We start from the raw sequence: 21624 nt of genomic DNA on the forward strand, positions 1-21624 counted from the left end.
ACCACATTAGAACTCTCTCTCTCTCTCTCAAGTACAGCTGGTTCCAAGCATAAGTTCCTCACCAGCTGAATAGTAAACTTACTGTTTACAATGCTACAATTCCTTATTTTGGTCAGGTATCTTGATGATTGGAAAGATCGACAGAGGCATGTTCCATTAGAGCAGGTGCTCACAAACACTCGCCAAAATTCCCTGTACCTGCTCACAAGCACTCGCCTTGCTGAACATGCCTTGGGTGTACGACATCAGTCAATCCTGCAGATTTGAACCAGCTGTCCTCTTCTGGTATCAAAATAATTATTAATTTCTAGATATTATTCTTTATTTTCCAACATGCAATGTATGAACCACACAGGTAAATTTTAGCAGCTCAAGTATTGTCTGTGTATAGAATCATTTCCTGTGTATAGGAATTAGCAGCGTTCACGACCGCGTGTAGACTTCAAGCCCTAGAGGCATTCAAGCCTGTAAAAATTAAGCCCCGCCCTCACTGAGATTTACCAACTGGTAAAAATGTCCGGCCTTTAACTGGCCAGCCAACAGTTGTTGCAGTAAAAAGATAAACAACAGAGGAATATACATTTTAACTTTTATTATTATGCATACAAAAATACAAGGGCGTTTTGAAAAAATAATCTCAAAAATATTTTATTGAGGTACAATTAATGAACCTGTTTTCACTGGGATGATAGACTCTTGTTCCTTTATAACAGGGTGATTTTTGGCATTGCTACACAGTGATTTATCGAAATTGTGTGGATTTCAATCCCAATTTAAATTTCCTTTTGAAAATCATAAAACCTAAGCTCTGCAGATCCAGAAAATTTGTCCAGGGGGTGAAGTCTGACGTTTATTTGAGTTTTCCAGGGGGGTCTGAGGCATATTTTTGGTAATTTTATTAGTAAGTAATTCAAAAAAATTTGAATTTTGAAGGGGGGGGGGGGGTTAGCTTCCCCCATCTACGCATGAACCCTAGTCTCATGTAAGAAATGGCACTAGGTAATAAAAAAGTTTATAAAGAACGACACAGATGAAGAGTAGAAATAATATTGTAGGAAACAGCATTACAGTAACTGCTGGACAACAAGATGGTTATACATAGTACACTCAGCGACAAAACCAGCAGCCTGGAAAATGGGTACATTTGTACCTAGAGAACTGTGACGCGTCAAATACACCATGTTTGATAAATGAAGGATACTTGTAACTACTAATTTCTAAAGAACTATAGTTCTGCAGTTAAGAAAATAATGTCTGCACTTAAGAATTATGGATAGGGAACACTTATTTGTGCTTCTCACTAAGATCTGGCAGTGCTTAAACAGTTAAAATACCATACTTAACAATTAAATATGAACAAAAAAATGCCAAACTTACTTTCTAACATAAATCACAATTGTCAGATCAGCATTGTGGAATATACCAGAACTATCTTGAACATTTATTGATGCCTTAAATTAAAATACAATGGTTATAAGGAAGCAAGCTGGACACACACACTTCTTGGCCCCTTTGAGTTCAAGATTAATAAGGCATGACTGTACTTTGCTGTGCAGATAAACTATATGAGTGTTCTCTGGGAATACAATTCAGAAGACTAGTTATATATTGATAAAAAGGGTTCCAAAACTATTTTCTAGCATAACTGCTAACTTATGGAAAAGAATTAAAATAGTTCAGAAGAGATGTAAAAATCAAAAATCAAAAAAAAAGATTCAGTCAGTCAACATACAAGGTCTGAGGAGGTCTTAAAACTTGGTTAAACATTTGTGACTCTTTCCTATTATTTGAATAAACTTCACAATTATACATGTCTGTGCCAAATATAAGTGTCAGTATGACAAAACTGTCCTTTAAGTAGTACATTGTACATACTTGTATGACATCATAATGATAATGAAATGAGGTCCCAATACTGTATTGCTCACCTGAGCATCACTATCAATCACAAACTCCAACCCAAATATACCAACTTACCCTACAATATTAAATAATGGAATAATAAAAAATTTAGTGTCTTCAATCTTTAAAAAAAAAGAACATATAAAAAAATGTCCCAATAAATGCAGTAGCGTAAATTAAAATAAAAAAAATTGCTCCATCAACAGCACAAAGTTAAATACATTTATACAGTGACAAAAGTCATACTAGTGACTTATTCTTAAAACAAGGAGAAAAAATATCACTAATGCTGAAGCACAAAGTACAATCAAATCGATTCCATATTCTTCATCATCAGTCCAGTGTAAAATATGACAAAAGTCACATTAACTAATTTTAACATCAGGCAAAAAACCGTCCATATGCACTAACACAAAGTAAAATTTTTTAAAAAAATCCTTTATCATTTGAACAATGTACAATACAACAATATGTTTAAATAGTACAATGTTATAAAAGACAAAAATCCATCCTTACAACAGTAGCACAGTATGTGCAGCTAGATTTAAATTTCCATCTGGTCTACATTGTCCATTTGTAGGGCACCTGCAGCTCACAATAAATAAATACAAGGTAATCCTGACATTATGACAAAGTATATAACAAGAATATGACAATTTCTTATAAAGAAGTTCAGAAGGACCTGAATTTTAATACATGATAACTGATATTCTTTGTGTCCATGTCAAACAAGAGGCCCAGGGGCCACATCGCTCACCTGAGCAACAATTTCCTTAATTCTGATCAAATTAGCATTACAGTATCAAAATATCTAGAAAACTAAGTACAGTAGATCTTGCTAAAAAAAATAGAAAATCTGCCAATTTTTATCCACCTCTTTTTTGGGGTAAATACCAAGCCCCTTTTGTTGTTGTACCTGTAAGAAGATTTTTCTCTATTCCAATTTACCCCCCCCCCCCCCTCCATTTCGTGGCCCCCCCTTTTCTCTTGGGAATCATGGTTTCATCAAACTTAAATCTGCATAACCTGTGCTTTCACACTAAGTACTGAGTTTTGGACCGAAAACTTTCCGAGAATATTTTTAAAGATTTTTCTCTATATATTCCTATGTAAAAATTCAAACCGCCATCACGGCCCAGCCCTATCACTAGGGACTGTGATTTTGCAAACTTGAATTTACACTATCCGAGGATGCCTCTACACAAGTTTAGGCTTTTCTGGCCAAATATTCTTTAAAAAGAAGATATTAAAGATTTTCTCTATATATTCCTATGTAAAAATTCATCCCCCATTGTGGCCTCACCATACCCGATGACTATTATTTAAACAAACTTGAATCTTTACGATCTTGGGATGCTTCCACTTAAATTTGGGCTTTCCTGGCCTTATAGTTTTGAGAAGAAGATTTTTAAAGATTTTCTCTATATATAAAAATTTATCCCCCATTGTGGCCCCGCCCTACCCCCAGGGACCATGATTTGAACAAACTTGAATCTACATTATCTGAGGATGGTTACAATTTGAGCTTTCTTGGCCATAAAGTTTTGAAAAGAAATTTTTTTAAAGATTTTCTCTATATATTCCTGTATAAAAATTTATCCCCTAATTGTGGCCCCACCCTACCCCTGGGGACCATGATTTGAACAAACTTGAATCTACACTACCTGAGGATGCTTCCATTTTAATTTGAGCTTTTCTGGCCTGATAGTTTTTTAGAAGAAGATTTTTAAAGATTTTGTCTATATATTTCTATGTAAAACTTGATCCCCTAATTGTGGCCTCACCCTAGCCCCGGAGACCATGATTTGAACAAACTTGAGTCTACACTACCTGAGGAAGCTTCCACTTTTATTTGAGCTTTTCTGGCCTAATAATTTTTTAGAAGAAGATTTTTAAAGATTTTCTCTTTATATTCCTATGTAAAACTTGATCCCCCCATTGTGGCCCCACCCTACCCCTGGGGACCATGATTTGAACAAACTTGAATCTACACTACCTGAGGAAGCTTCCACTTTGATTTTAGCTTCTCTGGCCTAATAATTTTTTAGAAGAAGATTTTTAAAGATTTTCTCTATATATTCCTATGTAAAACTTGATCCCCCCCATTGTGGCCCCACCCTACCCCCGGGGACCATGATTTGAACAAACTTGAATCTACACTATCTGAGGAGGCTCCCATTTTTATTTGAGCTTTTCTGGCCTGATAGTTTTTTAGAAGAAGATTTTTAAGGATTTTGTCTATATATTTCTATGTAAAACTTGATCCCCCCATTGTGGCCCCTCCCTACCCCTGGGGACCATGATTTGAACAAACTTGAATCTACACTACCTGAGGATGCCTCCACACAAGTTTGAGCTTTTCAGGCCGAATAGTTTTTGAGAAGAAGATTTTTGAAAAATACCAACAAATTTTCAAAAATTCTCAATTATCTCCCCTTTAAAGAGGGCGTGGCCCTTCATTTGAACAAACTTGAATCCCCTTCACCTAGTGGTGCTTTGTGCCAAATTTGGTTGAAATCTGCCCAGTGGTTCTTGAGAAGAAGATGAAAATGTGAAAAGTTTACAACGCCGACAACGACAACGACGACAGACAACGGACAAATTGTGATCAGAAAAGCTCACTTGAGCCTTTGGCTCAGATGAGCTAAAAAGTGTTTAGATACAAGGGATTATGCTTCCTGTGGCTTACAGCTGAGATTTCTTTACATCTCACCTCCATACTAGCAAGTTTTGCTGACCAATTTTTACACATTACACCCTGTAACAATTTTATTTCATCCACTGAAAACATATAAGTGTTACACAAGGACAGTTTTGCAAGACTGAAGTTTCATTACATTAGGTTTTCTGAATTTCTATTTACACATTGTGGTTGGCATTTAGACAAATATTCCCGACTAAGAGGTACACAAATGTTCCTTTCAACTCTCTTACAAAAAAAATAATTGGTTTCATACAGTTTGAAATGTTCATGGCACTAGCTCTAAAAACTCCAAAAACTGTAAGGATATACATGGTGAAAACCTGAATTTGATTGTCTTCAAATAAACATTGGCTCAAAATAGGTTTAAAAAATCATTTAACTATTTTCAAAAACATGTAAATGATCAATAAAAAATATGTTACGGTAAGTTACCCTGATTTTTATAGACTTTCAGAAACACATTATTACCTCCTCCCAAACACAAACACACAATCGACCTTAATAATCCAAACAACACTCAAAAAGCCATATTAGGCTAACAAACCTACCTAAAAAGCACTATAAGAAAAGAACAGCTCTCAATGAAAAAAAAAAGCATAACAATTCCAGTTTTGTGCCAGAAAACTGATGTCTATTACCAGTATTAATCTTCATGCTTCTTCTGGGACTTGAACCTGCATGCTTTCTTCTTTCCTTGGGGGCTTGTCCTGGAACCGCTTGACCAGTGGGTACAGGAACAGAAACATGCCCGCGCTGACCATTAGGACGGTGTTGATGATGTTCAGGGAAGTATAGGTACGGGTTTCATCCCTAATCTTACCTGTTACAGATATAAAAACAAAATGGCTGAACGCTTATCTATAGCAGAGGAAATTTATAATATGATCATTACATGTATATGAGATTTTATAATGAAGTTAAAATGTACATGTATTTACTTCTTTTCAATCATAAGCTCATAACTGTTTCAGAAGGGATGAAAACACAAAGACTGCTTTGTTACCTCTATAAATAAAAAAGAACTAACTAAAGGTAACATTTGATGACACAGAGATAATATTACTTTACCTTCTAAGGGTTGTCCAATGGCAGCCCCTAGCCCTTGAATCAGTAGAACCACCCCCAAGGCTTTAGGCATCAGTTTCAGTCCCACCATGTCAATAAGCACAATACTGTTGATGGCCACATAGCAGCCTCCAAAGAACCCATACAGAGTAGCATGGATTGCCATCCACCAGTACACCTGGCCTGCTATCTCAAACATAATGATGTTGGCCCCGCACAGAATACAGCTGATGGCCAGGATCTTGTAGCGCTGGATGAGCTTCAGATCTCCAAGGAAACCAACCAGTATCCTTCCCACTAGGTCCCCCACGCCCGTGCACGACACCAGCACAGCCTTCTCGTACCTGGTGATCCCTCGGGAGAGAGCGTCCACCGGCAAGAACAAGATAAAGTTAAAGTAACCTATGAACACAAAGAAGCTGAACACAGTGAAGAACAGAACTACTGGCATTTTCAGGACATTGAACTGGATAATCACTGGAAGAGACCAGGTCCGTCCACAAAGTTCAAACCTCCAGACTGGCCGCCCACTGGGTGCTGGGGCAGGTTGTTTGCTCGTTGTGTCTTCTGTCTGGTTTAATTCCAGAAGACTTTTCTTGACCTCCTCTTCACTTTCTACATGAGAGTACTCAGTATTTTTCTCAGACTCAGTCTGAATTTTCTCTGTTTCAGACTGTTCGGTTGGTTCCTTGAAAGTTGGCTCTTCTTGAGGTAAAAGTTCATTTTTAGAGTCTGGTGAATTTTTTTTCTCAGCACATTTGGTATAGAATGAAAAAGGTCTATAGAGAGCAGCACTGACACAGCCATTGAAGTATAAGGCCGATATAACCAGGATGGCACCGTAGAGAGAAAACGTTTCTAGGAGAGCTTCCAGAAGGATAGGTATAACAAAGGTCCCAACACTGGCTCCACTCAAGGCCAGCCCAGTTGCAAGGGATCTCCATTTCTTGAAATACATTCCAACCATAACCAATCCATTGCCAAAGAAACAAGCATTAGCTAGACCTAGAAATTAAAATATGAAAAATTCAAGTATTTGTAAAATGATTATTGGTATTACATTGATTCTATTTACATACTGGTACAAATGTCTCAGATTAATAATATTTTCTTGGAATTCAATCTTCAAAGTAATACATGTAATAATATTTATGTGCTCTGGATTTTTGTTCATTAATTTTTATTTTTTGATATTGATACTCTGTGTACAAGTATATACTGTAATACATGTATAAATAATCATGTGCTCTGTTTTTTTGTTATTAATAAATTCATATTTTTATCATATTTTCCCTCAATATTCTCATTACCTGTGCCAACACCATAGAAGAAGATAAAGTACTCCATGCTAACAAGCAGAGAGGAGAGCCCCACCATAACGAATCCAATTAGGCTGCCAACAATCACCACCTTCCTCTGGGAGAACACCTCACCGCACGCCACGCAGATCGGAGCTACCACAGAACAAAATTTGTACATGTATTGGCATGACTATAACACAAAGACTGGGTTTCAGAGGCAATGACAGAACAAAGTCATTATAATAATACTTTTAAAACAATACAGGGCTTTTTTTTCCAAATATGTTTGCAAAAAAACTATTCAAAACAAGTCTTAAAGGAATTTGTGGAATCAACACTCAAAATATTCCTTAATTAATTGACTTCTGAAGGTTACCTGTACTAAGTGACCTCTGAAGGTTACATGTACCAAGTGACCTCTGAAGGTTACCTGTACCAAGTTACCTCTGTTGTTTATCTGTATTCAGTGACCTTGTAATGTTAATCTTTTCTAAATGACCTCTTAAGATTACTTGTAATGATTGACCAATGGTGACCACCTGTACAGTGTGAACTGTGGTGGCTATTTATGGCAGCTACCTGTAATGGTGTACACTGCCCCTGAAACACCCATGACCAGCGCTCCAGTGGCTGCAGAAATCTTAAAATGTTTCATCAGCTCCCCCATTAGGATCCCATAGGATTTCGCTGTTCCCACCATGATGAACGAAGTGATGAAAAATCCTGTAATGCATAAACTTTTAACTAAAACCTTCAGCAAGAAATACACTGTTTCTTAAGCCAAATTTCTTTAGGTTGTCTCAGAATTGTTTTTTATAAAAAAATACATAAATTTTCTTTCCAGATAAACTAGATATAAACATATACATTTCAACCATGATTCACTCTTAACCACATTTTGTAATGACCTGCCAAACAGCTTTAGATAGCATAGATTTTATAGAATCTTCCATGACGCACCTACAAGCACCAATATTGCCCAGCCTCTGTCGATAGGGGGCCCAGACATGATGAGAGATTCTGTAGGACTCCTAAGAAGACTTAACAAACTTGGCTGGCCATTAATGCACACAGCTGACTACCAGCTACAGGTCACAGGAAGGTTTGATCATCACAGTGTAAGCAGCATCCTGTCTGAAACACACAATGTTTAAGTTTTTTTAAACTATCTATTCATAATAAGAGGCTGAAGTGCATTCACAGTCACCTGTTTATATAATATATTATATTATATTATATATTAATCAGGGCTCAAAGTTGCAACTAAATTAGGTTGCATTTGCAACTTTGATTCAGGTTTTGCAATTTAAATGAAAAGCCAGTCACCATTTGGCAACAAAAATATCCATTTGGTTCAATCTTTAACATTTTACACCAGGTTCAAAAATCTTGCAAAATAAACAAAATGGCGGACTATTTAAACAACGTGATTTGTCTATAGCATACATTAGTATATACGAAAAAATGATTTCGTCCATTGGAAGTTTCATATGCAAAACTGTGTGAGACAAACATTTTTAGTAACGTTCGCGAGACATAACAAGGAGGAAAAATTATTTTGTTACACCGATGTAAAAGAACTTCATGTGAGATTATCGTTGTTATGAATCCACTCAAAACAACATATTACAATTTTGGAGATTTAGTTGCAGTGTCTCCCAAGATTCAGAGTAAAAGAAAACTTCTAGTGCCAGAAAATACTAAAATAATGAGTATGATGTGTGATTTCTGACCAATATGATTGGACAAATGGAAAATATTTTCTATATTTTTTTGTCAGATGTATATACTGGTAGTCTAATAAATAAAATCTTTTTCAACAATACACTTCTTTAGCATATTTAATAAGCGAAAATGTGCAAAGATATCAATGCTACATTGGGTTCCAACTGGTGACCAAAATTTGAAAATGGCGAGTTAAATTCAAAGTATGTCACCATTTGGTGACTTTGTTCAAAAGGTCCTGTAAATGATCCACAGAATGGCATTTTTATTTATCGGTGATAGTGAGTGTATATAATGGGTTTAGTATTGCCCCACTCCTACTGTAGCACTAGCTCATGGGTTAACCCTTTTACCTCATTCAGCAAATCAGTAGAGTATTTGTTTCTTATAAACTGAAGGTCCTGCATGGTTCGAACTTAGTTGATGAAAAATCCCTATTGTATTACATAAGCTGATGAAAACTTCCTATTGTATTACATAAACTGATGAAAACTCCCTATTGTATTACATAAACTGATGAAAACTCCCTATTGTATTACATAAACTGATATGATAAAAAGCAAATTAGAGAAAGTTTCACAATGAAATGTTAATGGCCAGTAGAGTTTTCATTCCTCCTTTCCTACTACAAGTATACAACCCCATAATCCTTCTTTTGTAGGTGAACGTTCACTCCAGGTGGGAGACACAAACTCATGAATAAGTACATTAGGTTTTGATTCAATTTGATTTAGTGATCATACTCGATAAAATATTGTTCTAATCCCAAAAGATTCTATTTTTAAACATTTTTATTGTAACTTAATTTTCAACACATCTGTATCTATCATAAAAAAAAATTGACGTTCTTACAAATAGATCATACTCGATAAAATTTCTAATTCCGAAATATTTTATTTTAAAACATTTTTATTGTAACTTTCCAACACATCTGTATATATCATAAAGAAATGTTAGTATTTCTAAACCTCCAAGAACTTGTTAAGGTGAAATTGATTAATCAAACCTGACGTTTTTAGTCATTTTTAACCTTAACAACATTTTCTGCATCGAGTTTTCGACTAATGAACTTCGGACTAGTGGGCCTTCGGACTATTGAACCTTCTGGCTACTGGGCAGACCCCCAAATTTTATGGTGTCATTCGATACATGCCGTCTGCAGTGTTTCTCTAAGAAATTCAATGGTCTAGTTTATAAAAATATTTTTTGCATTATGTTTATTTAATAGCTATTAAAGTACTCGATTTTTAACACCTATATTTCCGCACACACTTACATGTCAATCGTAAATGCTTAAACATCGCTCGCAAACCACGCGGACTTGTGTTTACATCAGAGGAAATACGAACTGCAAATAATATATAAAAGTCGAAGTACAAACGAACTGATATCCGGTTTCTTTTTTTTTTAATCAACTTACAAGTAACTGTGTAACCAGTTAACTAACTCTCTCTCTCTCTAACTCTCTCTCTCTCTCTCTCTCAAATTAAGTCACGAGCGGTAATGTCTCAACTCGATTTGACAAAGGTCAGTCAAAACATTACGTAACAACTTTTCTGGAGTAATTTATGCCTATTAAACGCTTCAATGTACTTCGCTGTATCTTTAATCTATGAAAACTGAGAGGCATATGATGTTAAAAAAAATATATTTAGATTTTTTTTCATTAGTTTCGTTGATATCATGTGTCAAATTGCGATATAGACAATCTGCTTCTCTAATATGCTGAATAAGCGTTTACATATGCGATACACAACTTATAATGCTTGAACAGTTGAAACACACCCAATTGCATGTAGAATCTCTAGTATAGCAATTAATTGCGATAAATATATGTACTGAAGACCTCTTTCTTATAAAAAATGTATTTGTAATCGAAGTGAAACTGCATGGAACTATATATGTTTAAATCCCATAAAACGGTAGCTATATAAGACAGACTCCAAGCACGTAGCATCGTTTTCGTTTTTGAATGTGGGGGGGGGGGGGGGCAGACTTATCCAAAAAAATCTTGACAAGCAAAGCAAAAAAAGAGGAGGGACCTTTCAAAATCCAGAAAATCCTAATCTGTGGGAGGTGGGGGGGGGGGGGGGGGCAATTAACGTATACCTTTAACTTTAATTTCACTGTTTATTTTCCTAGCTTATTTTCAATGCAATTTTTGACATGGTCCCATAAAAGTGGGGGGATGGGGGGGACTCCATGTTAATTCAATTTTTTGTATGTAAATTAAAGATAAATCTTTGCTATAAAACAGTGACAAAGTAGTCATTGATTATACCTCGAAAAATTGGGTGAAACACCGCCTTCTTTAATTCTTTTTCTCACATTTTTTTAGAACTCTGTTTCCATACAAGCTTTCGAGAATGACAAACTTGACCCTACTTTTTCCATATGTATACATGTACATGTATTCTTTAGATGACATAGTAAAATTGGTATGTTGGAAAGGGGGGTTAAGAAATAATATTGCCATCAATCAAGTGTCTCCTCAACAAATTCTAATTCTTACCCAAGGTTTCAGTGAATGACACTATGTAGTATGAACCTCTCGTGTTTAGCAACTTTTTGCGTTCATTATTTTTGAATTTTACAAGAATTTCTCGCGTCAAGTTCCGTCTTATTTGTGTGTTACGTGTCAGAGGAGCTGGGAAACTTCTGTATATATTAATACACGTTGTCTATATTTCAACCGGGTCTTGCCAAGAGCTTTAAGGGGGCGTTCTAGAATTCCTACAAGTTAATGATCCCCTTCACTCTTTTATCCTTCAATACTTTCCCATTTGACTCTACAACATCTGTCCGTTTAAATGTGAACAAATATCATGATCATTTTTTGCGTGACCAATTTAGTATAATCAGTAACGCTAACTGCGTAACCCGGCGTTTTTACGAATATAATACAAATTTAATCTACACACAACCAAAACCTCGGTCTAATGTCACAGAAACCTTAGGTATTCTCAACCCCCCCCCCCCCCCATCACCATCTCACCCCCGTTTTATCAATGCTCCCTACAACTCCACACATTCCACTTACCAGAGAGAGAGAGAGAGAGAGAGAGAGAGAGAGAGAGAGAGAGAGAGAGAGCACGAGATTAAGCTTACTCATTTTTCGAATGGGGGAATGCTTCAATTAATTCCTGACTGTTAATTCTCTTTTTTGAGTTTTTTCTATAATAAGTGAGAATATGCCACTGAATGTAATAACAGTATATATGTTACGTCATAAACACCCTGTTGAGCTTATTTTTCCTTACACATAAAGTAGAGTTAGTCCCCCAAACTTACCTGAAATGTTGTTAATCAAGAATTTCTGAGCACAAATTCTGCAGCTGGATAATCTAATTAAATAACAATAAAAAGTTCCAACACAAAACATTAAACAATGCTGCGCTCGCCGGGATTCTTTAACAGTGACTGCATTTTATGTATTGCTGGTAAAAAATCAGCATTTTTATCCTATTTATACATACCTCAATGGAATTGAATCTAATATGCACTGAAGAGTGTAGAAATTCAATTTTCCATTCAATACACTGTAATGAATATCACCAAGATAATCTTTTAAATCATGAATTCATTTTCCAGAAATGTAAATAAATCACCGTCTCAAGCTGTCGTCAAATAGCTTGTCAGTTTATATAATTACAGACTTGAATGGTTGGAAGGTATCGGAATTATTCAAACCAGGTAGTGATACACACACAGAACGTTACCTAGTTTCCGTTAAGTAGTGCATCCATCAGGGAGGGTCGGTTCATGCATAGACATATATATATATCATTCAATACACGAACCCACCGTCTGAGTACAGGTGGTTTCTCCCTCTGTTACTTTCAACCTCGAGACTTTTCCCCACAATGTTTAGAAGTTTTTTCCTAAACTGCGAGAAATAAAAACGTTGCCCGTGATAAGGTTGTGCAAGATTGCGTGGTCGGGTTTTATCACAATGTGCAGACAATTCCCTAGCTCTATCGTCCTCGATTTCACCGAGTTAAATCTATAAATTACATGTGGCAAAAAACAAAACCTATTGAAATGCCATGACGACCTTAGAATTTATCAATTTCTTTTTAAAAAGAGAGGCGTTTCAACAACAGAACAGAGAACATCCGGCCAATATTAAGGCTTGTTTTCGACCCCTTTATCGCTCGTTATTGTGCATTTACATGTTTTTGCAAATCATTATTTATTCCAATAATAAAAATATTTTTTTACCTTGCCTGCCCGGTAGCAATTTTCTAAAAAATCACTAAACATATACTTTACAAATGCATTTCGAAATCTCGATCCCTGTATTGCAATGAACTTGCATACTCCAGCATCCCTAGTAAATATTTCCATTGACCTCACGTGACCTTAAAATGGTGTCAGTCGGCAGGGCTTGTTATCAGCCGTAAAACAGAGGCGCAAACACGGAACACGTCCACGGGGGATTTTTATTTTTTATTTCTAAACAGATGAACATGTTATAATCACCGGCAGTTTAAATAAATAGTTATTCAATACGTAAGAGAAATCGACGCCTGATCATGATATGCATGATGACATTCGAATGACGTCAGCGGAGGTACTTGACCCCAGGTAGGACACAAAGCATCTCAAACAAAAGGTTGGCTCCCGTCAAGGCGGTCGTTCCATTCAAATCATAAGAAGGGGACACCTGTTAAAAAAAAATTACTGATTTATCAATTGTTTTTCATACTAGCTGATGACGTCATTAACCAAAAATTCGGCATCCAATGACATACAACGAGACAACCACCTGTTATATGTAGCTCTTTACAGAGCCATCGACATGATTGTTTTCATTTTTTCAGAAAACTCTTTTGCTCTTTCCATCTATTTGTGCCTGGACAGCCTAATATGCTTTTTTTCTACTGTGGATACAAAATCGTTTAGTTGTTGGATTGTATTGTTGTGTTTTGTTTTTGTTTTTTTTGGGGGGGGGGGGTTTGGGGGGGGATGTCTTTTTTCCCCCTTTTTTTCGGAAGGGGGAGGGGTCTTGTAGACTAACCTCCACGAGATCACCCCCGACGACGTTCAGTCCCCTGCAACCCCGGACGATCTCCAGTCCCTGTATCGAGGTCAGCCCACCTATCTCGGGGGTACCTGTTCCCGGTGCAAAGGCGGGGTCGAGTCCATCGATGTCAAATGATATATACACCGGTCTGTCGCCCATCATATCACGGACCTCACTCATCAGGGGGGCCATGGACTTGTGCCAACACTCCTCCGCCATTACCACTCGAAATCCCTGAAATATAAGTAAACATTCTAGACAAAGACGTTCATAACCACATTATACAGTATACGAGGTATACATATGACGATATGTATGACGTAGTAGTATAAAGAAATTAGTTTTAATATTTATACATGTATTAACTATCGATTCTAAAATTATAAAGAGAAAAAACTAGTTTTGCTTTTCGAAAATTCTTGTTTTTCTGATTTAAAAAAAAAATTCTTGCGAAGTTACACGTAAAATGTGCTTCGACCTTCAAATCCCTTCCTTGAATATTATTTTTATGGCATCTTTTCCCCATAATTCCCTTTACCTGGTTCCTCGCCCAATCGTAGTCCTCCACGGAATATGTGGACCCACGGAGTCCGATCTGAATGACCCTGTGGGGGTCCAGGCACCCCTCCTCCACCGCCCGACGGAAGGGCGTCCCGTGGGCAATCTTCTCCCCCAGCATCGTGTCGCTTGTGTCAGAGTGGGCGTCGATATGGACCATTCCCAGGGGACCGTACCTCTCCTGGGGGACCAAGAAAACACTTCAAACATTACCAGGTGTCATTAGCGTCTCATTATCAATGAATACATCATTATGAGCCGTTCAAATAACGAATTAAAGAGAGTTTGTACCACGTATGCCAATCAGTTGATAGCAATAACAATCAAAGTAATGATAGTACTAAAGAGCGCTAACCTAGCTCGGTTCTAAAGGAAATTCACTTTGTGCAAGCTTAGTTAAGAAGAATCAATTTGATTTTCTATATTTCAGCTTCGGTATGCGCAACATATTTCCTTATCACTTCGTGGCAGCCCCTGCAGTGATGTACATGTACGTAAGCCCCGCACTTAGATTCACAGTAGCCCGAGCAACAATAGCCCGTGCAATTATGTGCGTTAACCCCTGAAGCTGGTTCTCTAACCAGTTTAAATGATGTATATTTCTGCTCATAGGGCGCGGTTATTCGATGCACCGGAAGCAGAAGTCCAACGACAATAAAGAGAAATTAGTTCCGCTGATGCAGCTCATTTAGGGCAGTAAATATGGATGTTTATATTGGGTCATTTTAACTTACAATTAACGTCATCTGTCAGAAATGGAAGCACGACAAAGTATTTGACATTTTACCACATCACCAATCAGAATCGGCATCAGAATACAATACGTCATTTTTGAATACATGTACCTTAATATCAAGCTTCTGGATCGTCCAAGTGTAGAAATCGAGATCATATTTTGAGCGCTGCATTTAGTGCAATAGTGTATATATATTCAAATCTCTAGTCTGTCTTTACTCTTAATCAGTCTAACAGTTATATTTTGACTTTCCAATAGTTATTTATTAATTGAGTGCACATGTCTGACCTTCATGGCCTGCAGGATGGGGTAGCTAATTGTGTGGTCCCCTCCCATTGTTAGAGGTATGCAGCCATTACTAATCAACTTCCGGTAATAGTCCCGGATGTCCTCACACGCCTTAGGAAGATTGTAAAGGTTAAAGTTCACGTCACCGACGTCAGCTACTTGGAAAGAGTCAAACGGCGAGGCCCCTAGAACAAAATAAACAGTCGATCATTACTCAGACTTTGTTAAATCTAATGTGCATCGCGATGTACAGTTGATGAACGCAAGATGTATGCACGAGGAGCTTAAATGTATTCAATTCAATGGTTTATTGACATCACCATGTTGGGAACAGTCAAAATGAAATCAAATGACAGACAAAAGAATATTATAACAGAAAGGCTATAGCATGCAAGAGTAGACAGTTTTATACAATACTTCATAGTCCCCGGAACTGTTTTCTCTGCATAAAGCATTTATCTAAGTAGATACATAGACGTTTTGGTATATTATAATCACATGGATACACAATTTCTTTTATGGGATCAATACCACAGTATAATTTATCATAAAATATATAACAATAATGAAATCGAAGATTGTCATACCTAGGACAGTAAAGTACAAAATGTTTTTCATTTTCGACCAATAATTTACTAGCATAGCATAAACGTTTTTCCTTAGGGATAATTGGTTTACAATATCTACCTGTTTCAATGAATGGTGAATTTGCACTTAATCTTGTTAGCTGGGATCTTTCATGCCTTTTCAAGGAAAACTTGCAACTTGTACTCGTTAGAATTTGATATTTTATTGTAAAAATGAAGTTTTCCTGAGTGAGAAGATGAGATTTTGTATAGACTATATAGTGCTAAACGTACACATCTTGCTACTCACTTCTTGTATCGCTAACACACGATACAGCACGATGTTTACCATATTCATACTTTTTTGTGAGGGTTTCTATTTAATTTTCAACAATTATTTTACATGTGTTATTTTATTCTTAATTTCTTCTACGCATTTTATCACTTAATACCAGTGAGTTTTTTTGTAACAATATTTCCAGATTCGATTATAATCTTTACAAGAAATTCTTTGATAAACTATCTCGTTCCGCGGTATGTGAATTATTTTCCCCTCACAACAGTTTAGCAAGTAAACAAGATTTAGGACCAAAATCACAGCAAAAGTAAAACAGCTCGACGACATCTGAGACATTTGCCCTTGCCCTTAGAAGTTTATTTCTATACTATGGTTGATATCATACATAAACCTTTCATTACAGGCACGAATCATGAGCCATCGTTTTTGAAAGGGGGGGGGGCAGACTCATCGAAAAAATCTTGACAAGCAAAAAAACAAACTTCCCAGAATCATTATGAATCCTAATGAATCCTAAACCGTGGGGGGGGGGGGGGGGGGGTTGGGGTGGGGGTTGGGGTGGGGGGGGGGGGTAGTTTAGTTTATATCCATAACTTCATTTTCTGTCTTAATTTCGTTATGTCATTTCAAATTTTTTACATAATCCCAAAAAGTGGGGGAGGGGACAACTCCATCATAATTCACATCTTCATAAGTAAATTTAACAAAAAATCTTTCCTGCGACAAAAAAAGGGGGGGGTGGCATCAATTTTTTTTATTTTGTATACATGTTTGAATAAACAATGCTAAAAGAAAAACAAATAATTTCAATAGATATTATAGAATATTACTTTCAATTAGTTGGACCTGAAAACCAAAGGCTGAATTTCATTCATAGCAATTTTGTATAATATTGCTTTTTCGTTTTCTCACTTTTTAAGATTTGAAATCTACGAAATTTGTTAAGTCGTACATGAACTTTTTTAAATTTTGTATAAATGTTTGAATAAACAATGCTAAAAGAAAAACAAATAATTTCAATAGATATTATAGAATATTACTTTCAACAAGTTGGACCTGAAAACCAAAGGCTGAATTTCATTCATAGCAATTTTGTATAATATTGCTTTTTCGTTTTCTCACTTTTTAAGATTTGAAATCTACGAAATTTGTTAAGTCGTACATGAAAAAGATCATCAGAAAATTATCTCCCTAGCGCCGAAAAGTATTTCAACCAATGAAATAAATGTAAATTTTCACATCATGTATTATCTACCAATCATAAAGGAAAGGAAGTGCACAACCCGGAGACTGTAAATTATTTCAACTCTTTATACCGTCTTCCAAGGAAGACGGTAATAACATGGGAAAGTCTCCCTACTCTGGAAGAGAGATAACTCTTGTTTGATCTCTTGTTTGGATGGTGGACATATTCTGTCCAAATTCTACCAAAGTTTTCAAACCCTGCCAAAGTTTTTATGTACGTGTACGGTATGGTTTGTTAACAAAAGCCATGCATTATGGAAGGTGTAATTAAAGTCATAAACATACATATAAATGCACATATGTATCGTTAATACACATAAGTGCGTAGAAAACAAAATAAAACGCGATTTAAAACAGATAACCATTAGCAGTTATTTTTAATAGCTTTTCAGTAGCATCTAATCTATGCTGCTAACTAGTAATGTTCATTTTTGGGAGTTGACTTTAATCAACTCTCCTATGCAGTTACTCTGGCAAACCGAAAGTGAAACAGTGTTTGGACCAAAGCACAAATCATCACCGCTGACAATACTTAGTTCTTGAAAATGATAAAAAAAATTCGATGTAATGTATGCTGTTTTTCAAGGAAACGTATCTATTAACACTTTGAAAATAGTCAGATTTTATATAATACGAACAATTTAGATATTTGTGTGGTCTCGATCATGTATTCCTACGCCAGAATTTAATAAAGACTCGTTAAACCAAACGTTCGGCTGTCTCCGTAAATCACCGACAAGCAGAGAGGCTCTCTTGCTTGTCGGAGATTAACGGAGACAGCCGAGCGTCTGTTTGAACGAGACTAGAGTTCGATGTCAATAGTGTTTGGATCCATACAATTTTTAGAATTGTTTCAATTACTAATATATAGTTTGAAATCTATCTTAAAATATTGCACAACATGAGTCATATGGGTATTCTCGAAAAAAATTCATACCGTTGAAAAATGACCCCGGGTATAAATTTCACGATCGTGGTCTCAATTTTCAACGTTGAAAAATGATCCCTCGGGTCAATATTCAACGTTGAAAAATGACCCCCGGGTCAATTTTCAACCCGGGTCAATATTCTTCGTTACACCGGAAAAGTCAAACAATTCATATTATAAAAAAGTGCGTAATTCAAATACAGACTAGAAACTAATTGCCATGCAAGATAAGCTGATTTTAAAATAAATGATAATCAATAAACTCAACTCCCGTCAGTACTTCAGTACTTTGATTAATTTTTAAAAAGCTGATTAGTAGCGGCTATTTCTACAGCTAATAATTAGCGGCTATTTTTACAGTAGCGGACTTTTACAGCTTTTCAATAGCAGCCATTTCTATGCAGCTAATTAGTGACGACTATTATATATAGCGACATATCATCGAAGATCTGATTTTAATCAGATTGATACATATTGCTACATCTTTTCAGTAGCAGCGATCAAATTCTCAACAACTAACAAGTATAGCGGCTTTATTTTCAGTTACACCTATTTATATACAGATCACCACTAAGCTAATGGCTTTTTCTACAGCTATTCAGTAACGTAACTTTATTTCTACACCTTACTACAGCGGCTTCATTTTACAACCTACCTGTGGCGATGTTGGTCCTCCGAACCAGCGCCGACTCGGTCCGGATTTGTCGTGGTCCTAGCCTGGTTCCGGACCGGTTGGACGTTCCGATGTCCATGGGAATTCCCACAAAGCAAGCCTTCAAACCTTGTCAAAGGAAACAATTCTCTTTGCATGCATTTATTCTGATAAAACATTTCGTTGGGAACTAATGTTCGAGTACTTTTCACCAGCAATTGATTTGTTGATTTCTATGGTCTCTCCCGCTATGAATGTACACGCACGAATGATATTTGTTTAGAATATTGTATAACTATAATATATATAGTGACATGTGTGCTCCTGCTTAGAGGGTAGCGTAATATGTTTATATTCATGTACATATGTTACAACTGCTTATAATTATGTTAATTCATATGGATTTTAGCAAATAGAAATAGAAGTCCTTATGAAAAATAATCTTTAAAGTGAAAATGAAATATGGACGATCCATACATGTGTGTCTTTTTGCATTTTAATGGACAATCAGTATGACGGAGCTGTTAATTACTTAATTGTAAATGTAAATATATAAAAAAAAAAAAAACATATGTATACATGTCGTTGTTGGAATGTCTATAACATAAGCTGAAATAGGCCGCCGTAGCTGTCCAGCTCATGTTATCTATTTGTTCAGAATGTAGATATCTTATGCAATAAAGATACGTGTTTATAAAACTCGATATATTATATAATTTGTAACAAAAATAAATATATTCCAGGGTTTTATTATCTATATCGTAACTGATATCGATTTAATTAATGGTTTAAAGATTATAGCTCATAACCTGATGATTATTTACAAACAAACTTAGATTATATGTTGGGTCATGGTCAGCGCAAGCTGTCTTATCTGACCCATTGTAACGAGGGGAAGGTGTCCGGTAAGTTACAATCGGAACGTGACCGGTGCACGAGATTAATTGAAACAGGTGCGCGTTCTTACCCTGGGAATCTGTCTGTACGGGAAGACGCATCATGGAGGCTATCCCCCCGGACCGGGGCATATCGTTCCCTGACAGCGGTTCGTTGTATTTCCCCCCATGACGGGAGCTGGTACTCAGGGAACGGCGGAGAGCGGTCCTTACAATTTTTTTCATTGCTGTTCGTTGGGGATTGCTAAACGTATGGTGTGCCGTTGGGATCATTTGCTGTTAAAGGTGGAATTACACACCTGGAAAAAGTCACTCAAATTAACAGTTAATTTTTTTGATCATGAAAGATTAAGGATGAATAAACGGTACCCATGTCAAATACATGTAGTAAGTAAGTAAGTAAATAATTTATTATAGTGACATGTGTATATAGCATTATTAGAAAATTCATCTTACAAATTTAACATCAATACACCCGGCCCAACGGACCTATAAGTCACTTTCAATACAATGTGAATAAATTGTACATGTTTTGGGAGCAAGATGGCTTTGTCAAGTGTTTCTGTCTTAAATTGTATAATTCATTGATAAAATAAGCGATTTGGCGGGGGTAGTTACATATTAGGTCAACAAACAGAATACTGTCACTTGTATTATTTTGACTTACAGTTAAATTATTTCCTATTTTATAAAATAAATGACTTCTCTGGTTATTGAAGAATGGACAACGTAATAAAAAGTGCTTTTCAGTTTCGATTTCGTTAAGATCACATAAGTTACATATTCTATCCTCCACCGGTTCTCCTCTGTAGCGACCTGTTTCGATCCTCAGGGGGAGTATAGATTGGTCATTTTAAGTGCAATAAAAAATGTACTTCAAAAAGATACAGTTTGGACTTCCTATGCATTTTGAGATAAATAAATATACCGGTATATAGATCCGAAGATCGTTAGCCTACTGAAGGGCGTTCCAGACAATGATGACAGTAGAGGCTCCCAAACTAAAGGAAGGGCGCTTGTCTGAAATAGACAGGGAACCAGTCTAAGGGAAGGATGCCTGCGTTGCATTGAGTGTTATCAGCGTTATCTAACACGGGTCACGCGAATTTCGGATATCACCTATATAAGCTTTGAATTATCAGTTGATTTTTTTTAAACTTCACAACTAATAGCGATGTTTCATTGCATGATTTGATTTTGTCTACTTATATGATCAAAATGGATCTTGTGGGTAATCAACTGATGACCTAGTATCAAACGGACCTTAGACTTGACATTGCAAAAATAAAAATTTGCAAGGCACTAATCCTAACAGTGATTAAAAATAAACTGATAATGAAAGGGCATATTCAATACATTCTTAATGTGTGCAGTTGTCCCAGGAGCACGATTTGCAGTTCCGGGCCAATTTGGGTTGCACATACTCGGTTTTTAAAGTAAAATTCACACGTCATAACTTCTTTTCTAATTTCTAGTCTGCAGACGACAAAATCAGATAGGACAAATTATTAAATGGAAAACAACCAACAAAAACCCGCCCACCATCCTTTCTCACGGTAACTTTAATCTTTTTTACTATTGAACTGTAAATACCATGATACTGCTGTTCTTTTGCATCATATCTTCAGGAATGGTGGTAATGCTGGTTTCAAACATTCAATGTCGCGGTGGAAAGAGGGCGTTGATCACAGATGTCATAGAACTGCATTATCATCAAACGGTTTAACCCCACTT

The 21624-nt window shown here is 36.3% G+C and overlaps 2 protein-coding genes across 10 annotated transcripts; both read right to left on the reverse strand.

The window, feature by feature from the left end:
* Positions 1-4554: 4554 nt before the first annotated feature.
* Positions 4555-13068, reverse strand: LOC105344282 (monocarboxylate transporter 12). 9 transcript variants are annotated; one of them, XM_066068787.1, is made up of 9 exons: positions 12919-13068; positions 12174-12583; positions 11989-12041; positions 9974-10045; positions 7933-8106; positions 7552-7695; positions 6982-7125; positions 5675-6676; positions 4555-5426 (listed from the first exon to the last, which is right to left on the reverse strand). In XM_066068787.1, the coding sequence occupies exons 5-9, from the start codon at positions 7979-7981 to the stop codon at positions 5257-5259; spliced, it is 1509 nt and encodes a 502-aa protein (XP_065924859.1). In that variant the 5' UTR covers positions 7982-8106; positions 9974-10045; positions 11989-12041; positions 12174-12583; positions 12919-13068; the 3' UTR covers positions 4555-5256. The 9 variants fall into 9 exon arrangements, with proteins under 9 accessions (XP_065924859.1, XP_011450327.2, XP_065924858.1 ...); XM_011452025.4 differs by lacking the exons at positions 9974-10045; positions 12919-13068 and having other exon boundaries at positions 12174-12236; positions 12417-12775; XM_066068786.1 differs by lacking the exon at positions 12919-13068 and having other exon boundaries at positions 12174-12775.
* Positions 13069-13131: 63 nt separating this feature from the next.
* On the reverse strand, positions 13132-20933 carry LOC105344283 (agmatinase, mitochondrial). Its single transcript, XM_011452027.4, has 7 exons — positions 20819-20933; positions 19962-20189; positions 18998-19123; positions 15306-15490; positions 14262-14462; positions 13718-13957; positions 13132-13363 (listed from the first exon to the last, which is right to left on the reverse strand). Exons 2-7 carry the CDS (start codon positions 20161-20163, stop codon positions 13262-13264), a joined length of 1056 nt encoding a protein of 351 aa, XP_011450329.3. The 5' UTR covers positions 20164-20189; positions 20819-20933; the 3' UTR covers positions 13132-13261.
* Positions 20934-21624: the final 691 nt, after the last annotated feature.

The sequence above is a fragment of the Magallana gigas genome, chromosome 8 (genome assembly GCF_963853765.1).
Source record: "Magallana gigas chromosome 8, xbMagGiga1.1, whole genome shotgun sequence".
NCBI lineage: Eukaryota > Metazoa > Mollusca > Bivalvia > Ostreida > Ostreidae > Magallana > Magallana gigas.